A 20,406-nucleotide genomic window follows, 5' to 3' on the forward strand; every position below is an offset into this window, starting at 1 on the left:
TAAAAGAGAGAGTATAATTAAGGAGTAGATTAATATCCACACTATTTCCTTGCTAGATCATTTCTTACAAGACATATCTTTTGACAAATTGTTAATTCTGAATCCAATTTATGTAATTTTCAATATGCATGCTTATTAGAAATATGAATATAAACTACTATACAAAAATGAAAATATTATATATATATAAGGAGAAAGGAGTAAAAGGTTTGAGGTAAATAAAAAATGAAAACTGAATAGGAATATTCAGTATACTAAGCTAGGATGAAAGGCGAAAAACTAGGAGAACTTCAGTTTCTTATAAATGGAGGATGGAGAAGAAGAACATTTTTAATAGAGAATGGAAAAAGGATGGAAAGAGAATGGAAAGAGGATTAGTAGGATGGAAGGAGGATGGATGAGGTTGGAAAGTTGATGGAATGAAAAAATATTTCTTTAAATAGAAAAAAACCTTGTTTAACATCAACTGCTGCCTGTGCTGTGATACACATATCATTATCTTGTGGAAACTTTGCACAGTCCAGCATAGCAGGCCAAGGGAACCCGTAGGCTCCCATCTTCTCTTCACAACCAGATCGCACTTTACTGCATAGAGATCGGCAGGGATAGATCGGTCTGCAAAACAAAATTATTTAGGATCGCAAAAATAGAACCAAGAGTTAATAAACTGGGACTATCGGATCAAATACAATTGACCCTCAATATAAAGCGTTCAATGCTAAATTTATAACGGTGCCCTCATTATAATTACTTCACGGGATTAACATTGTGGAAGATATTGTCGTTTTTTCGTCCTATAAATATATATTATTCTCTCCATTTCCTCCGTCTTTTCTTATGCATAAATCCGCAAGCATAACTTTGACAAAGAACATCAATTCCAGATAAAAAACATATATAAATCATTTTTGGTCAGCTAGTGGTTTATAGGGCATCGTCGTGAATCGGATATGACACTATTTAAATGGAGGGTAACTTAAAACTACGTATACACTCCCTTTAAATGAAGGGTAACTTAAAACTACGTGTGCGCTCCCTTTAAATGAAGGGTAACTTAAAACTACGTGTGCACTCCCTTTAAGTTTAGGAAATTTGTGGATTAAAAAGTTTACATGGTTCATTGGTATACAAAGAAAAGCAGATCAAGATGAATAATTTTAAATTTATCATTGATAAAAAATTAAGTAAAACATAAGACAATTGCCAAGTGGAGAGCTGTGTAAATAATTAATTATAGATTAAAAGAAAGTAAGAAAAAGAAAATTTACAAATTCTGGGACTAAAGTTCTTCATGGTCCTATCTCAGCATTTGAGAGATTAAAGAACTAATACAAAACCTTGGAAAAACTGAACATAAGGTTAGTTTAGGTTACCTTTCTAGACAAACCGGAGAGAAGAGAGAGCAAAGGAAGAGTTGAGTATCCGGGTGACATTTTATATTGAGAAGAGGAATCCAGGACATACTCTGCTGACTAACCTAGACATTAATCTTGCTTAAAGTTCTCAATCAATCCTCTCATATTAAAATGTTAAGTATATTTTCTTAAATATTTTGTTTTAGAAACATAAAATTAATGTTGGAGATGCCAATCCGATGTTTTTATATTTTCATGAATTCTTCAGACAAGATAAATCTACACCCTCCCCCCCCACCCCACCTTATCTCCCCTCCTTACCTGTCATTCCCCTCCCCCTTTCCATTACCTTACCCTCCCGGATATTTCCTACCTTCCCTTCCATGATACACCCTTTCTATCTAATTTCTCAGGGTTTCTTTCCTTCCTTCCGTGCTTTCCCTTTCCATCCCTGTTATTTCCTTCCTATCCCGTCCCTGGCGTTTATTCTTTACCCGTCCCATATCTTCTCTTTTCCTTCGTCCCTGCTCTTCATACCCTTTCCGTCCCATCCTTCTCTTTCCTTTCCGTCTTACTCCTCATACACTTTTTCTTTCTTGCTCCTTCTTTCCGTCTCCATTCTTTCATTTCCGTTCCTGCTCTTTTCTTTCCTTTCTGTCCCTACTCTTCTCTTTCTGTCCCTACTCTTCTCTTTCCTTCTCTACTCTTCTCTATCCGTCCCTAATCTTCTCTTTCCGTCCCTACTCTTCTCTTTCCGTCCCTACTCTTCTCTTTCCTTCTCTACTCTTCTCTTTCCGTCCCTACTCTTCTCTTTCCCTCCCTACTCTTCTCTTTCCTTCTCTACTGTTCTCTCTCCTTCTCTACTCTTCTCTTTCCGTCCATACTCTTCATTTTCCGTCCCTACTCTTCTCTCTTCTTCTCTACTCTTCTCTTTCCGTCCCTACTCTTCTCTTTCCTTCTCTACTCTTCTGTATCCGTCCCTACTCTTCCCTTCTCATACCAACTTTGATATTCTCTTCGTTGCTGTCACTGTTCTATACTTTCAATTCCAGATTCTCCCTTCCTTTCCTTTTCATATCTTTTTTTCCTTTCCTTTCAGTTCCAGCTTCTCCCTTCCTTTTCGGCTATGCTTTTTCTTTCGTTTTCAACCCTCCTTTTCCTTTCCTTTCCGTTCCAGCTCCTCCCTTCCTTTCCGGCTATGCTTTTTCTTTCCTTTTCATCCTTTTAATCCTTTCCTTTCCGTTCCAGATTCTCCCTTCCTTTCCGGCTATGCTTTTCCTTTCCTTTTCATCCCTTCTTTTTCTTTCCTTCCTGTTCCAGCTTTTCCCTTCCTTTCCGGCTCTGCTTTTCCTTTCCTTTCCGTCCCTTCTTTCCTTTTCTTTCCATTCCTGCTTCTCCCTTCCATTCTGTCTCTGATTCTCCCTTCCTTTCCGTCCCTGCTCATCCCCTCCTTGCTAATCCTTTCCCTGATTGCTTACCTCGTGAAGTGTATCATGCTCAACCAGATTCGGTAATCTCATCTTACTGTATCCTGAAAACAGATTTTCCTTCAAGGTTTAATTTTAAAGCAATAGTAAAAAAGTAAAAGAGAGAGTATAATTAACCTCAACCATTTCTCACCCCACAGGCACAATCCTATCGGCCGGTCCCGGGGGGGGTATGGAACGAATATAAAATGGAGTATTACCGAAAATGAAGATGGAAGAAGAATGGGTATAAGGACAAGACTAAATAGGCGGAATAAAATGGAGAGTGAGAGAAGAATTACGAAGAGGAGTAAATAGTTGGATGTAAAGGATGAATGTTGACTATATTTAATTTGAAATAAGAAGAACATTTTTAATCAAGGATGAAATGAAGGAAGAAGGCTGAATTGAAGAACGGATAATGTTGTGTAGGATGGAGGAGGGAATGCGGGATAGAATGGAGAATATATGGAATTAAAGAAAGGATGGAAGATTGAATGGAGGAAGAAGCTCTGGAGGTTAGAAGCTCTGGAGGTTAGAAGCTCTGGAGGTTTAAATGATAGATGATGAAAATATTTAAGGATATTGAATGAACAATTTAATGGAGGCTCTGCAGGATAAAGAGGATTTTTCATTAAGATAAGGATGAAGAACGCGGTTGTTAGCTGGAGGATGAAAGGTAATATATATCATGAGAAAGTTTGAGGATATAATGGAGGCTCTGGAGGATGGAAAAGAATATTAAAAATGATAAAATGAAGAATGGAGGTTGGAAGCTGGAGGATGAAAGGTAATATTTATCATGAGAAAGTTTGAGGATATAATGGAGGCTCTGGAGGATGGAAAAGAATATAAAAAATGATAAAATGAAGAATGGAGGTTGGTAGGTGGAGGACGAAAGATAATATTTACCATGTGAAGGTTGGAGGATAGAATAGATGCTCTGGGGGATAACATATGAGTTGAATATTTAGTATGATAAGGATGAAGGATGAGTAAGGGAGAATATCCAAAGAGAAGAATCAAATGATTAATGATTCTCCGGATCGAGCTTTCAGAGAATATTTTATTAGATTTTTATCCATTTAGAAAACCATTCATCATGAGTAAACAAAACTTGTATAAATTATTATATGGAACCAGCTGCCGAGGGGGGGGGGGTGTTAAATAACAATATATTCATGTATATTGTATATTTTACGTCTTAATTGTTATCGTTAACTTTGTGAAAAGTTTAAAGTGTAGAAAACTTCCACAGTTTAAAAACGAATTGAACTAAATTAAAGCACAAAGGTAAATTAACTAAAATCTTTATTCTACGCGACATCAATTAAATAAAACAGCTACAACAGTATTTCAATTAAAAGGAACTTGAGTATTTGCCAGATTCTGAAATATTCTAATCCCTTTATTTTTGTTATTAGATGGAGAAAACCTTTGATATTTCAAACTTAGATTATTTGATCTAACAGAATTCATAGTTTGAAATAAAACGGTTTACAACATTGGGTTGCAAAAATAAAGAAATTAGAAAATCAGAGTTTGTGGCCAGAACTCCGTTCATTTGCAAAACGGATGTAAGAAAATGTATCAAGAAAAAAAACAAATGAAACAATATATTTCCGCACATATTTACGATACATAGCAGATAAACTCCAGCCCTTCTTTGAACCATTGTCATTCTTTAACTATAAAAACCCCGATTTCTAATTCGTCTTTTAATTTCCATGTTTGTCGGTGAACCCTGCAGCTAACCTATATTTTGACACAGTGTCATGTTGGACGGGATATCCACACAGGTTGGTTCTCTCTCTCTGGTTAGAAGAGACCAATCTCCGAAATATCCACGAACCAAGGGGCTGAGAACCAGGATCATCATCAAGCACTTCATCCTGGACAAATCAGGTTCAATTCTGAGAATATTTATTAAATATGCTTTCTCCTAACTCTTGCTTTGAACTACGCACATGCACGATTTTTTTTTATCTTGATATTATAAATTTGATTAGTTAATATAGATATTTCAAACCTTGATCAGATCTGGAGTATATTAAAGAGAAGATCAAATATAGATATTTCAAACCTTGATCAGATCTGGAGTATATTACAGAGGAAGATCAAATATAGATATTTCAAACCTTGATCAGATCTGGAATATATTACAGAGGAAGATCAAATATAGATATTTCAAACCATGATCAGATCTTGAGTATAATACAGAGAAGATCAAATGTAGATATTTCAAACCTTGATCAGATCTGGAATATATTACAGAGGAAGATCAAATAGAGATATTTCAAACCTTGGTCAGATCTGGAGTATATTACAGAGGAAGATTAAATATAGATATTTCAAACCTTGATCAGATCTGGAATATATTACAGAGGAAGATCAAATGTAGATATTTCAAACCTTGATCAGATCTGGAATATATTACAGAGGAAGATCAAATATAGATATTTTAAACCTTGATCAGATCTGGAATATATTACAGAGGAAGATCAAATAGAGATATTTCAAACCTTGATTAGATCTGGAGTATATTACAGAGGAAGATCAAATGAAGATCATCAAACCAAAAAATGGTTTGTCAGAGAATGAAAATTTTAACTACAGGGTGTTCCAGAAAACAGGAAAGTTGGTGAATACTTTAAAATGTATTCTTCCATAATTTGTTAAGTTCTTTAATACCAAAGAGAATAAAAAAATATCACATTGAAGTGATTTTATAGGAAAACTAATTTCATAGTAAATATATTTGAGTAAAATATTTTTTTAGCGAAATAAACTGCAAGCAAGTCTTATATCTTATATAGAATATTGAAGAAGACATTTAAAACTATTCACCAACTGTCATGTTTCGTGGGACACCCGGTATCTAAACATTGAACTTCCAGAGTTATGAACTTATGATGACTACGAAAACAGTTGCAGTTGATACTGTGCACTGTGCACTGACAAAAGAGAAGTTACTCAAATTGTCAAATTTGTTTTTACAATACATACAATATATAGATATATAGATATATACATGTCTATACAAGATACATGGATTAAATCAATAATCACATATGTTACGATCAGACAAAAATTTTAGATTTATGAATTAAAATATTAAAAATATTCCTGATTTTCAGATATTTAATATCTCTCCTTTATTTTTCTAGACTAAGACTAGATATATATTTAATAATATACATCCCTGTTACATTGATCCTACCCTAAACATATGGGTACAATGATATGATAAGGGTTTACATTATATTCTCTACAGGGTGCTTCATCAATATTATACACTAGACAGGGTGATCAATCAATAATATTAAGTGAGAATTATTTTCATTATAATGTTGTTCGCTTGGATTAAATAGAAACATGTGAGGAGAAATTTATGTTATTACTCATATCTTGAGCACATGTATTGTGTATTATAGTACAGGAGTACAGTAGTAAATGAGTAAAGGAGTACAGGAGTACAGGAGTATAGTGGTAAATGAGCACAGGAGTACATGATTACATGAGTACAGGAGTGCAGGAGTACAGGAGTACAAGAGTACAGGAGTACAGGGGTACTGGAGCAATGGAGTACTGGAGTACCAGAGTACTGGAGTACTCGAGTACAGGAGTACTCGAGTACAGGAGTACAGGAGAACAGGAGAACTGCAGTAATGGAGTACAGCATTAATGGAGTACAGGAGTACTGTACAGAACAGGATTACTGGAGTACAGGAGTAAAGGAGTACAGGAGTACAGGAATACAGGAATACAGGAGCACAGGAGTACAGGAGTACAGAAGTACAGAAGTACAGGAGTACAGGAGTACAGGAGTACAGTAGTAAAGCAATACAGGAGTAAAGGAGTACTGGAGTACTGGATTCATGGAGTACATGAGTACTGGAGTACTGGAGTACTGGAGTACAGAGTACTGGAATATGGAGTACAGGATTAATGAAGTACTGGAGTACTTGAGTACAGGAGTACTGAATTACTAAAGAACTGAAGATCTAAATTAACGAGTAACATATTGTTGAATCATTTTAGTGCTAAAGTACATGAATACAGGAGTTCAACAGAACAAAAAACATGAGTTCAAACGTATAGAAGTTTAGGAGTAAAATGAAGAAAAAAAATTTATTTTCAATTTACCTGAAGAAATCTCTAGTAGCTGGAGGTGTGACTAAGTAATAACTAAATCATCCCTACGTAGCAGGATTTATGCCAAGTTTGGAGAAGATTTTAGGTTCACCAAATGCACATTCAAATTATAACTCTTCAAGAGTTCAACCTTTATCCTTTATGAGCTCAGTATATCATATTTACTCATGTAAATATAAAACTGAACCCAGGTGAAGGTTGGGACGGATTAAATAAGGTTCCAATCCGTAGTGTAGTGCAGAAGCTCCGTAACTGAACCCATCCATAAATATTGTCTGGAGAATCCTCTTCTCCCGCTCCGCTCATCCGTCCCAGCCCCCCGGTCCTGCAGCAGGACGGAGCAGAACAGATTAATCAACAAAGAATGATGAATATTCAGATCTCATTGGAATAATATTCTTTAGATGTTACTATTACTTTTATTTAAATTAATCACTTTGAAAAGTTCCATGTTTTCTAAACCCTGTTCCGCACTATCATCACTGAAACTTATTTCTTCTTTAATTAAATGGATAATCAGTATTATCTAAAACGAAAATAATTTTTCTAGTATTCAATATATAAAATTTCGTGATTTTAACGTTTCAACCTTTAAAGTCACATTCGAGTCCTACGTTTTTTTCCAGTAATACATTTGTAAAAGAAATAGTGATTAAAATATTATTTGTCTAGAAATAATTTTTAAAAAAGCATGTTTCGAAAGTTTAAAAAAGACTCGTGTTAGATGGTTCAGAGGAAGTAAAACAAATTGAATTTTTTGTGCCCAAAAGAAATGATTAAAATAAGTAAAAAATTGATAAAAGCTAAATGGTAATTTTCAAAAGAAACAGAAGATTTGTTCAGAAACAAATATGAATTCTCATGTGTAGATATTTCTGATTAAAAACATAAAAATAAATTTGATTGCTTAGTTGAAAAGGTGACATTCATTACACAACTGATGTCGTCTTCTATGTTTATATTTCGAGGTTTTTCTCTCAATAAGAAATTAAAGAAATACATTGTTTGATCTGTTGTCTCCCGGAAAATTAAAATGTTGGAGAAATTATTTTGCACACTTAATTTAAGTGTAAACGTAGAAAATAAAATAAAGTTATATTTTGACTAAAACAATAAACATATTTAAACTCTGAACTTGACGTCACTGAGGGGAGGGTGGCAGATCTTGTGATTTCTTATTAAAACTGTATGGTTTAGAATTTTTTTTAAAAAATCATGTGGCATCGATGATATGACAAATGAAATATATTCAGAGTGCTTCGCAGTCGGACTATTTTTCAAAATATAATTTCACAAAATAATTTTCATAACTTTTTAAGAATAGTTTGCGTAAACCGCTAAATCTAGGGGTTTAAGATAAAAAGAAAATTGTTGGAGACAGGAGGGAATCAAGTAGACCGCTCAATCTATGGGTTTGAGATAAAAAAGAAAAATGTTGGAGACAGGAGGGAGTCAAGTAGACCGCTGAATCTATGGGTTTAAGATAAAGAAGAAAAATGTTGGAGACAGGAGGGAATCACGTTTTTGTGCTTTCCAAAATGTGGCCAACATTCTCAGGTATAAGACATTTAGATGAGTTTTTATAGATTTAACAAATAGTAATCTTGACCTATTTTTTAATATCTCTTTTAAGTTTAAGTTACAAAAATGGCAGTCGGAAAATAGAAAAAATTCAAGATAAGATCATAAGAATTTTCTTTTATTGATTGTTTTAAGTAAAAATAATCGTGTTAAAAAATCACTTGTGTAAATTAAATATGGATAAAAAGTCGTCACTAAATTTCCATGTTTATTTGGACACCCATCGATAATACAGTGATAACCAGAAAACAATGGAATAGAAAGACGACATTATAGCAATACTTAAGCGTTTTGATGTTGTTACAAATCAAATATTTTTACTACTACTTAATAACGAATACATCGAAAGAATTCATCAAATGCCGTATTCTTCACTTTCTGATAATGGAATGTTGCAGATATTTAGTTTTTTAATTAAATGATTATATGGAACTCTTTAAAACTGTTCCCGCATATTCATGCTATTTATTTAATTTCGCAAATACTGAAATTTACGTAATATAGTATAAAACTCATCAAAAATTGTCAAGACGACATTTGAAAAATTCTTCCGATGTATTCGTTATAAAGAGTTTCACTGTAATTACTTATCAAAGCACAATTTAAGTGTAAAGGGTCTATTTACAAGGTACAATTGCTATGTCTAATGTTCACTGAACTTGTTTTATCTTAACTTGAGTTTAAAAGTCGTCTTCCTATTTCAGAGTTTTCTGGTTATCACTGTAGTAAAGTTGATTATTAAGCAACTACTATAAAGTATAAAGACGACTATTTTTTAAGAACTTACATGTGAAGACGACCATGTGAGAAACCCAAAATTTGCAACTACACAGAAGTTGGAGTTTGTACAATGAAGACGGCTTTCTATCAAAGTTGTGATTTTTAACAAGCTTTTCTTTGTTTATTGACAGTTTCTATTTACTTCCATGTTTATGTGTATTAATGCTGTTTAAAAGCATGGTAGAAATAGAAGTTAAAATCGAAAGTTGTCTTCATTATATAGATACATTACACGACGACGACTGTACATAAATATGTTTTATTTTGAAAAATTTTGTTCGAGGTTGTAAAAAACAAGATGGAGTCAATTTGAAATTAAAATAAAATGGAATATGAATGAGGTTAGGATACATTTTTTGCACTCTTTCTGCGGTCGGCTGTGGTGCGGCTGAATATGTTTTGCAAAGAATAGTTTAGAAGCTTTGGGCAAACCTTGAAGATTTTAATTCTATTGTATGATTTTGTCAAAGCAAAATAGATAAATGTATAATTTTTCCATCTGCTGTTCTTACGGACAAGGAGAATTTATGAACGAAGCTTGGGGGGAGGGGGGTTGTATGTGTGGGGGGGGGGTATTTATACGCAGATACTTAACATTCTGACCGCCAAGAATTTATCCATTCAGTTTTATTGTGACGTTCATAGTTCATAGCTAAGGCATCATGGTAAGATTTTATAGTGCTTTCCATAATATTATAAATATATTGATTAAAGAGTTGAACTTTCGCCACTAACTCAATTTTTCTAATCCCTATATTCTTAAATTTTAAGAGCCCGGATCATTGCATATCGATATCAATTGTTCAAAATTAACAACACGTCCAATTAAAGTTCCGGTCTCTGATGTCCTAAACCATGTGATAATTCAAACTGTAAATTTTGCTTGATAAATTGGTCACTAGATGACACTATGACACTAGATTGCAAATAAAGGGAATAGAAGTTTGTTGTAACGTTGTTTGATATTATATTAATTAAAATTAATTATAAATTTTGATTGATAAATTGGTCAAGTGTAAAATATTAGAGGTTTATGATACTAGATTGCAAAGATAAATGGATTAGAAGTTTGTAGTTTGAGGTCAATATTTAGTTTCTCTTTCCTGAATTTTCGCCTGCACAAAGTAAACAAACAACTTTTTTCATGTTGCAGGCTCTCCGAAGATCAATATCAGGACCAGTTTTGTTTTTGCAAAAGAAAATATTTCTCATATCTGACCTCAGATTTCTCACCGGACCTAACTCTAGACTGAACCTGAAGAATCCAGAGACGTGGAGAAGTCTATCCAAGGTTCGGGAACGAGGAAAGGGTTATCATCAAGCGCTATATCTCTCAATCCCAGTCCAAAAACTTACCTCTATCCATACTGCAGGTATAAGTTTTGTGTATTTTAACTTTATTCGATAAAATCCTAGTTTTAATTTGCATAAATTATCAAATCAAAGTCACCCTTAAAGGGAGTGTCTGCGAAAAATAAAAGGGGGTATAGGCTTAATGCGATAAAAAAGCGCTTTTGATCGCTACTAATATTACTTCTATCTGTTGCGTCTATAAGGAGAAAATTGTTAATTTTTTTAAAAATAATTTCGCTGGCGCTGGATTTTCGAACATTCCTGGAAAATATGAAAATGTCGTCTTCATTATCAAAAATCCTCGAAGCAGATATAAATGTTTCAAAAGTAACTCTCAGATCATGAAAAATACAAAATATTATGAAATATTAACTATTTACGAATGCGTCGAAAAATAATTGATGACTATTGTTTGTAATATCTGAATGATTTGTTTGAAATTAAATTGATTTGTTAACGATCCGTGTTGAAAGTTGCATCTTTCTAAACTTGTATGGACTCTACGTTCTTCGGTAATAGTCGTTTTTAACAATTTTCTCCTTATAGACGCAACAGATAGAAGTAATATTAGTAGCAATCAAAAGCGCTTTTTTATCGCATTAAGCCTAAACCCCCTTTTATTTTTCGCGAACACTCCCTTTAACATTAAACCTTTTGACAACACACAATTAGAATAGTGAAACAAAAATCTTCTTTTTTGGAAAACCATTTTTTAACGTTAATTTGAAGCTACTCTAATATTCTAATAATTCTTGCGAAAAATTAAATTATTTTGATTTTCTTGAATGATCCCATTTAGGATGTGTATACCGAGCCACACATATGACCGTGGGAGGAGGAGGGTCGGATAGGTATGGTTGGATTGGAAAGAAGGTTCAAGAATGGAGAGAAAGGTTTTACTCCGACCCTGATCTGGTCGGAGCCTGGCTCCTTATCAACATGACAATTGCAATCATCATTTGCGTCCTAGGTTTCGCTTTATATTTGACTAGCTTGGAAGCACAGCTTTCTCTGGAAAATTTGTTTTCATTAAACTTTTTAACCAAGATTGGAACATTCCCATAGTTAAAACTAATTCCAAAATCTAAATCGGAGGAAAATCGGTTAAGAAGTTCTCGAGTTATAATCTGACACTCAAAGAAACAAACAGACAGACTATTTGGTGTTGCAAAGAACTTATTATAAAATAATAATCTCTTTTTGTTTGTCCAATTATAACTCAGAAACCCCTGGACCGATTTGACCCACATTTTAATAGGTTAGAAGTTAGAAGTTAGAACCACAGGAGTGTTCTCAGCTTGGTTTGAAAATTTTAAATTAAGTTTGCTGATTTTTGTAGAGAAAGCTACTTTTCCAGGCAAAGACGAGGGGATAGACATTAATCATTATATTTCAATATTTTTTATAAAACATTAACCTTTGATAACATTTATTGAAAACATTCAGAAATTTTTGTTTACACAATAGTATATTATAATTTGAACTCAGTAACTTGCTAACTTGAAATAACATTGTTTTTTTTTTAAAGTTTCATTTTTTGAGTCAATTGGCAAAAAATGTTAGTCATGGATATCATAACAAATTCCTAACACAGTTACGTTTCGTCCCAATATGCATGTTTAGGTGGTGACTAATTCTGTTTTATATTTCAGGTTTTAGCTTTAAACATCTTTTTGAACCGGAGAATGAGAGACTGACCTCCGAAGAGGAGGAGAGGTTATCTATGGTGTTTGGACTCACAGATTAGATGTCAAGCTTATCAGTAGAATATGCTATAGACATATAAATAAATATTCATAAATGTTCAAGAATGTTAATAAATGAAATATAATCATTTTTTAAAGTAAATATTTCATGAACATTATTTTATGATTAGAAATGATTTTTACATTGAAAATTTTATGAACATTGCTTATTATTAAATGATTTTCAAATTTTTCACAAATCAATTTCTTTTGTAAAGTAAAGAAAACAAATACTTGAAAATTTGTAAAATTAAAACTTTTTAGCTTGGACCTTGTTCATTCGTCTCAAGAAAATTTCATTTTGAATTTTAGCTGAAAATCTTAATCTGGTTTACAGGTTACTATCAATCGTCTTTACAAATATTTTTAACCAAAAGGTAGACATAAGCAACTCCAAGGGTATCTATTCTTACAAAGATAATTTCAATACTAAAGCTTGTTGACTTGAAAACATGGAAGACGACTTACGATAACATTCTTGTAGTGTAGAAATCTCTTCCTTTCTACAATATCATTTAAGGGAATGCAAACATGGATAAACCGTACCTTTAACATAAATATTCTTATCTTTAACCTTGCTCAGTACTCCTCAGGATTATCTTTAGCCAAACTCCTCACCCCTTATCTTTAACCATAATCAGTATTTCTCGAACCCTTATCTTTAGCCATACTCCTCACCTTTATCTTTAACCCCACTCTACTCCCTCATCTTTAACCCTAACTACTCCACACCCTTATCTTTAGCCATACTTCTCACCTTAATCTTTAACCCTACTCTACTCCCTCATCTTTAACCCTAGGTATTCCACACCCTTATCTTTAGCCATTCTTCTCAGCTTTATCTTAACCCTACTCTACACCCTTAAATTTATCCCTACTCCAAACACCTGTCTTTAACCGTACCCCTCACCCCTTTATCTTAACCCTACTCTACACCCTTAAATTTATCCCTACTCCAAACACCTGTCTTTAACCGTACCCCTCACCCCTTTATCTAACCCAACTCAAATGTTTAACCCAACAACGTAGCCCTGTTGTCGGATAGAAACAAGATTCCCAATGATGAACAGACAAACAACAGAATAAACCCCAAATCAAAATCGATAATAAAGAAATTCTTTATTTCCTGTAAAAAAATTATATAAATGATAACATATAAAACTGTTACAATGAATGTTTATAATGAAAAAATTCTTACGATCTATTGTCTGATAGCATAGGGTTTAAGTAGTTGGACAGTACTAAGACGTTTTTTTAACTTCTGAAATGAATGACAATTAATTATTAACGAAGGTCACTAATTCTTTATGTGAAAATATTCTTTGTTTAGCTTTTGAAAATGGATGGATTCCCAATGTTTTAGGTTGTTTATACTCCGGACAGGGAGAACAAAGAAACCTGAGGTTAAAATTATTTGGTTTGGATTTTAGTGTCTCCGAGAGGGGGGTCTAAGTTAAAGACGACTTTACACTGATCATAGTTAATGATTGACAAACCCGTATCGTTAATCCTACTTTAAACCCTTATCTTCAACCTTACTCCTCCCCTTACCTTAACCCTACTTTTTAATCTTATCTTTGACTTTACTCTTCATCCTAATATTTAACCCTACTTTTCTATTCTTATCTTTAAGCAAAGCCCTAACCGTTATATTTACAATGATCCAAAATCTTTTTAATACTTCACTCGTATATTTCACCCTACTCTTCATCTCTGATTTGGAACTTTACTCCTTAATCCTTATATTTAACCCTCCTCCTGAACTCATATGTCTAACCCTTCTTTTCATCAATTCTCATATAACCCTACTCCTAAACTAATGTCTGACCCTGCTGCCTACCCTTCTCTTCATCAATTCTCCTGTAATCCTTATGTTCAACCCTATTCTTGAACTCAGGTCTAACCCTACTTCCTAACCTTCTCTTCAACAATTCTTTGTAATCCTTATATTTAACCCAACTTCTCAACTCTCACCAGTCAAAAACCCTTCTCCAAAGTCCTTTTAACCCTGCTCCAAAGTTCTTCTTTAAGCCTACACTAAAGTCCTTCTTTAAACCTACTCACAAAGTCCTTCATTAACTCTGCTCTAAGTCTTCTTTAACCCTGTTCCGAAATCCTTCTTTAACCCTACTACAAAGTCGTTCTTTGATCCTACACAAAAGACCTTCTTTAACCCTGCTAGAAAAGTCCAAACCTGCTACAAAATCCTTCTTTAACCCTGCTACAAATATTCCTTCTTTAACCCTGCTTAACATTCCTTCTTTATCCCTTCTCTAAAGTAATTATTTAACCCCACACCAAAGTCCTTCTTTAAATCTACTCCAAAGTTCATCTTTTCCCCTGCTCCAAAGGCTTTGTTTAACCATGGTCCTAAGTTCTTCTTTAACCTTGCCCTAAAGTCCTTTTTACCCCGGCTCCAATGTTCTTTTTTGAACCTCTTTTAAAGTCCTTCTTTATTCCTGTTCCAAAGTCCTTTTTAACCCTGCTTCAAAGTCCTTCTTTAACCCTGCTTCAAGTCTTCTTTAACCCTTCTATTGTCCTTTAACCCTGCTCCTAATATCTGTATAGTCCAGTTCCTGAAACCTATCCAGATAAGTCTATATCGTGTACGTGTATGATACCAAGATATCTAGATTTTCACACCTAATTCAATCTATTTTAATTTGAGTTCTAGGCGCACAAACTATCTTAATTTGATGTTAATCTGAATTTAAGTTTAATATATTAGGCAGGAACTATAATAATATAAATAAAATCGGTCATTTGTGTCATACAGACAATTTAAATCATAGATGTGTATTCATATTCTTATAATAAAACCCTATAAAGCAAGACAACAGGCTAAGAAAAAGGATTGAAATATTTTTTTAGGAGAGTTTTAATATTCTTGAATTCAGATCATTAATAAATTAATTGTGTATAATAACTTTCAAGATAATTTAATAATATTTTCTCCTGAAACCAGCCACCTGTTCTTGATTATTTATAAATCTAGGGAACCAGAAGTATCAGGGGGGGGGGTTACGGTCTTAAAGTAATGATTGATAGATAGGTGTTGGTAGATTTATCGTGGTTCCTGGTGCACAAACATATACCTTGAGTTTGAATACAGTAAAGGGAGTAGGGAGGTTTATCTTGTATTAATCGCCCCTGTAAAAATTGTGTGGTGTGTTTCTCCATGCTTTATTGCATTCTAATCGAAGTATTTACCTCCTGAGTAGAACATGCATGCAATTATAAAGATTTCATAATCTCAAACCAGCACATATGTAAGCCAGTGCCCTACATTTATAAAATCATTGTTTGTTTAAAGGGACTCTACGCGTAATTATATAAGAGACCCGCCATGCAACGATGGCAATGGCCAATTTTAAATGATACCCATGTAACTGTTTTCTTATCAATAATTAGGAAGATATTGTTGTTTATCAATAGTTTAATAGTGTTTAGTTCTGATGATTCCTCTACTTTTTAGCATACAATTTCATGGAGATATTTTGCAGGGCCTCCTAAAAGCCAAAAAACCTTAACGTTTACAAATCCCCCCTGTAAATTATTTCTCTATCTAACTGTTAATAATCTATCTAAGCTTGTATCTTTCTATCTATCTATCTGAGACCCTATTAACCAGAGAATTTCCTTCCCCCCCGCACTCCTGTATAACCATGTATAACCTATATTGTATATTGTACATAATATCCAGTCTGCTGAATTATGAAATATTTAAATTATTAATTTTACAACTTTTACTTAGAATACGTTTAATTAGCCAAAATATTTTCCACCATCCATAAATATTTGGTTTTCAAAAATATAATATTCCTCAATATTTTTATTTGTCAAATTAAAGACAGAAAACCTTCCTACTGTATAAATCTGTTCTTAACAGTCGGTTTTTCCTTTTTCCTCCTTTATTCCTTCTCTACTCCCCAGACCTAGCTGCAAAGGGTTTTTTTAAATAATTTCTTCAACACGCACCTCTGCACCTTCAGTAAAAGTAAATTTAACCTATATAAAGCATAAAGTCTGACCGCGTCAACCTTATTGCACTGGGTAGTACTGTCCATAGAGCTTGGTACAGTACAAACTGGAACCAGAAAGGTTGACCCGGATCGGAAATTCATATGTACTACAGCTGCCCGTGTCAATAACCTAATTATGTTGGAATTAAACTTAAGTCTTTCAATTTAAATGCATTTTTAATTAAAAGACGAAAAATATTTTATTATCACTTTAATGCTTCTCTGAACTAAATACCTTTCACAATCTCTTTAATTCGGGGCGAAATTTTCTGGAGACTTTGTTAAATATCAACGTATTTAAAACTATTGAATAAGATGATCAGTGCGAGCTGCAGAACTGATGACTCAAATTTCTCTTCCTACCAATGTAACGATGTTTCAATCTTCAAAATGAGCTAGAGCAATGTTCTGCACGACCTAGCACTTGCAAAACTCAAAATTCTTCGCTACTCTGGGTTGAGCTCCAGGTTCTTGCTTTTTCACGTGATTCTCCTTCTCTACCCGGTGTATTAACAGAAGGTTTTGTTCAAATGAAATTAGTTTCTTATTGCACCCGGTAGGACTGAAGGCTTGATAGAAAACGTGTTGAATTCATTTTGATATTGATATCATAGGAAGATGGCTTTAATAATATATTTTTAAAAGAGCTTGGTTCAAAGCATAATGTCTGCTAACTCGTTATTTGAGAAAAGATGAGAGCAAAACTTTTTTTTCTTAAACTTGTGACCGCCCTTGAACGCTTCAATCTTAGACCTTTTATAAATTAATTATTTGTGTTATTGTTAATGGAGAACTTTTCCCGGTTTAACGCATTAAACTCAATTTAAGTTTGTGCAGTGGATATTGTTTAAGCTAAACACTATCCTCTACACAAGTTTAACCCTCTGAGCAAGTTATTCTAATGCAATCAATTCTATTGATTAGGACAAGTAGGACAATAATAATGCTTTCACGTGTAATTTTTTATGCCCTGTGTAACCTAACATAACCCAAGCTGCTGAAATATCTAAAATATCATTAAGCTGTAGGAAAGCATCAAAAATGTTCTTTTTTGAAAATACTAAAACATCAAAACTGTCACTTTAAGATACAATGGCCACACAATCCAGATTAAGTTACTTTAAGACACATTCTGAGTCACAATTCTAACTCAAACCCATGTCTAAGTCATGGCAAGACATATTTCAAATCACAGTTCTAAGTCACGGTTACATCAACGTCATACTTTTGAGACCAAATTATGTCAAAGACACTATCTAAGTCACAACTATGTCAAGAGTCATTCTAAGTCACAAATCTATGAAAAATTCTTACTCTGGAGACATGCTCATTGCTTATGTCTAAAACACTTTCTAAGCCACAATTATATCTAATTGTCACCATTCTAGGTCGAACTCATACTTTTAAGACAAAATAATTTCTAAGTCACAATCATGTCTGGAACACTCTCTAAGTCACAAACATGCATCAGACACATTCTAAAACAATTTATAAGTAACAATTATGTCTAACTCACTTTCTAAGTCACCATGCTATGTCAAACTAATACTTTTGAGAATTATCACAATTATGTCTAGAACACTTTCTAAGTAACAAATGTGTTAATTAAGTCTGAAACGCCGTTTCAATCACACTTATGTCTAATTCATAGTTGTCTAGCTTAATTATATTCAAGGCCCATTCTAAGTCACAGTTCTAAGTCACAATAATTTCAAAGTCTTACTTTTCAGACCAATTTGTGATGAAGACACTTTTTTAAGTCAAAATTCTAAGTCACAGCTTTTTCGAAGATTCACAAAAATACCTTCTCAGTCCCAATCATGTCTAAGTTACATTTTCGGGGTTAATTATGTATAAGACACATTGTTTGTCACAGTTTAAGTCGCAATTACCTCACAGCCATACTTTTCACACCCAATAATGTCTAAGACACTTTCTAAACTATAACTCTTGAGACAAAACTATTTTGTAAGGCTTAATTATGTCTAACACATTTAGTCACAAGCAAAAGTCACAAATATGTCTGAGCCCGTTTTTTTAAGAAAAAATATGCTTTCTAATTCTTAAATTAGAAGTCACAATAATTTCTAAGTCACATTTTTCTAGTTCAATTTTGTTAAAGAGTTTGATAATGTTCAAGACAGATTGTAAGTCACGATGTTTGTTTCAAAAAGATTCCATTTCAATGTTTTTTTCCTGTTAAGATTAAAATTTCCCTCCATATTTTCTTCTAGTAGTGCATGCTTAGAAAAGTAACTTAGAGTCCATTAACTTCTAATTTGAGGCCAATTAACTATTTGCTATTTCCAGCAAACTGTTAAGAAGTTTGGCAATTTGGATATTCCTGAGTCATTTTGTTCCAAAAAGGATGGAGGGAGGGGGGTAATGCATCTATTTCCTCTTTTGCCAAAACTTGCCCTTTCCTTAAAAGCATCAAAAATGATTTTTGACCAGAAAAATGAAGGATTTCTTTCATCCTGTTTTACACCCGATGAGGAAATATTTGTGGTGTTAAATCCATCCGAAAAGGAGAGGGAAAAGAACAAGAAAAGGAGAGGGAAAAGGACAGGAAAGGAGAGGGAAAAGCAATGCTTCCTAATTCTTGGTTTATTAAGTCACAGTTTGACTGGAAAGGTCTGTTGCTTTTGATGCTCTCAAATGTTGATGTCGATGCTTTCAAATTACACTTTTGATGTTTTACTACAGGGCCAAAGCATCCAAAGTGTTGAAATTGAAAGACAGAATGTGTTTTACATTTATTAAATTTCACACACAAAATATTAATAGATATTATAATTGTGTAGGAAAGGAGTCAAAATCTTAATGTTATTAAATATTAATATTGAATATACAAACATTTATTGGAATTTTAAATGTTTATTATTAAAATATCAAATTTTAGACTAAGCTATTTTGAAAAAATCTTTTATAAGATTTAAAATAGTTGAAACATTTTCAGGAATACATTCATATTTCAATTATATACAATGAGATTGAATTGATTGTATTGTTATAGTGTGTTGGGTGGAATTAAGCACAGAGATTGAAATTGGTTCAAATCCTAAACAAAACATGTATGACAACAATGAAATTAGTCTATGGATGAACAACAAATTGATTGGACACAATTTGCGTCACCAGATGGCATAATGCGTCAGGTTTAATGATTACTGCAAGTTTATCAATATTTAGGAAACCGCAAACTGGAATTCATTCACTTTTTACCCTATCATCCATCCTTCTTAGTGTTTTTTATGTATGTGCAATGGTGAATGGGCATGATACATTGCACATTTTCTATAAATTAAAGCTCTTCGCTCATATATATATATGTTGGCTATAGCTGGCCAAACGGCTGGACCAAATTGGCTGAAATTTTGCGAGGAAACCTATTGGTGGGCGGGGGTGATATTGGCTAAAAAAACAGTTTTTTCTTCTTCAAAATTCGAAATTTCGATTTTTCCCAAAGTAGCTAGTTATAGTTAACATAACCATAATATAACTTTACACATTATTTTCATAATTTTCTTATATTACACTGTTAGGAACAATGCGTGTGTTCTTGTAGTCCAGGAATGGTTCGATGTTATTGTAGTATTTATTTAATGTGATTCGTACTCAAACCTAAACCATTGGCCTAACACCCTCCCTTCCCTTTCTTTCTTATTGAATTATATCACCTCGTTGCATAATCTAACCTCTATAATCAGTTTAACTCTGGGTGGTATGCAAGTATATGCAAGAACTGCATAATCATGAATCCATGAGATGAAGAACATGGGGCACCCTGGAGCTATGGGGAACATGCATCCGTTCTACATTTGTCATGATCGAAGGAGAAACCAGGGAACAGAATAAACCTTGCAGATTTAGTAAACTCATTTCTGCCAGTGGGTACTGTACGCACCGTTTTAAACTGTACGCTGTACAGTTTTTGCCATTATTTACT

General features: G+C 33.4%; 2 protein-coding genes across 3 annotated transcripts in view; one reads left to right on the forward strand and one right to left on the reverse strand.

Annotated features, from left to right (window-relative positions):
• LOC111706695 (secreted frizzled-related protein 5) overlaps positions 1-7,356 on the reverse strand; it is an 11,379-nt gene extending 4,023 nt beyond the window's left edge. Inside the window, exons 1-5 of the mRNA XM_023479613.1 lie at positions 6,968-7,356; positions 4,577-4,713; positions 2,834-2,886; positions 1,374-1,477; positions 452-615 (exon numbers count right to left, since the gene is read on the reverse strand). Coding sequence (XP_023335381.1) covers positions 452-615; positions 1,374-1,477; positions 2,834-2,886; positions 4,577-4,712 — 457 coding nt within the window. The 5' untranslated portion in view covers position 4,713; positions 6,968-7,356. The remainder of the gene's footprint in view (positions 1-451; positions 616-1,373; positions 1,478-2,833; positions 2,887-4,576; positions 4,714-6,967) is intronic.
• A 598-nt stretch (positions 7,357-7,954) lies between these two features.
• Positions 7,955-12,538, forward strand: LOC111706693 (uncharacterized). Of its 2 annotated transcripts, none has more exons than XR_002766294.1 (4): positions 7,955-8,533; positions 10,491-10,710; positions 11,490-11,660; positions 12,343-12,538. XR_002766294.1 is itself a non-coding variant. In XM_023479609.1 (4 exons), exons 1-4 carry the CDS (start codon positions 10,000-10,002, stop codon positions 12,435-12,437), a joined length of 489 nt encoding a protein of 162 aa, XP_023335377.1. In that variant the 5' UTR covers positions 9,954-9,999; the 3' UTR covers positions 12,438-12,538. The 2 variants fall into 2 exon arrangements, 1 of the variants encoding a protein (XP_023335377.1); XM_023479609.1 differs by lacking the exon at positions 7,955-8,533 and adding an exon at positions 9,954-10,002.
• Positions 12,539-20,406: the final 7,868 nt, after the last annotated feature.

This window comes from Eurytemora carolleeae, unplaced genomic scaffold, assembly GCF_000591075.1.
Source record: "Eurytemora carolleeae unplaced genomic scaffold, Eaff_2.0 scaffold747, whole genome shotgun sequence".
NCBI lineage: Eukaryota > Metazoa > Arthropoda > Copepoda > Calanoida > Temoridae > Eurytemora > Eurytemora carolleeae.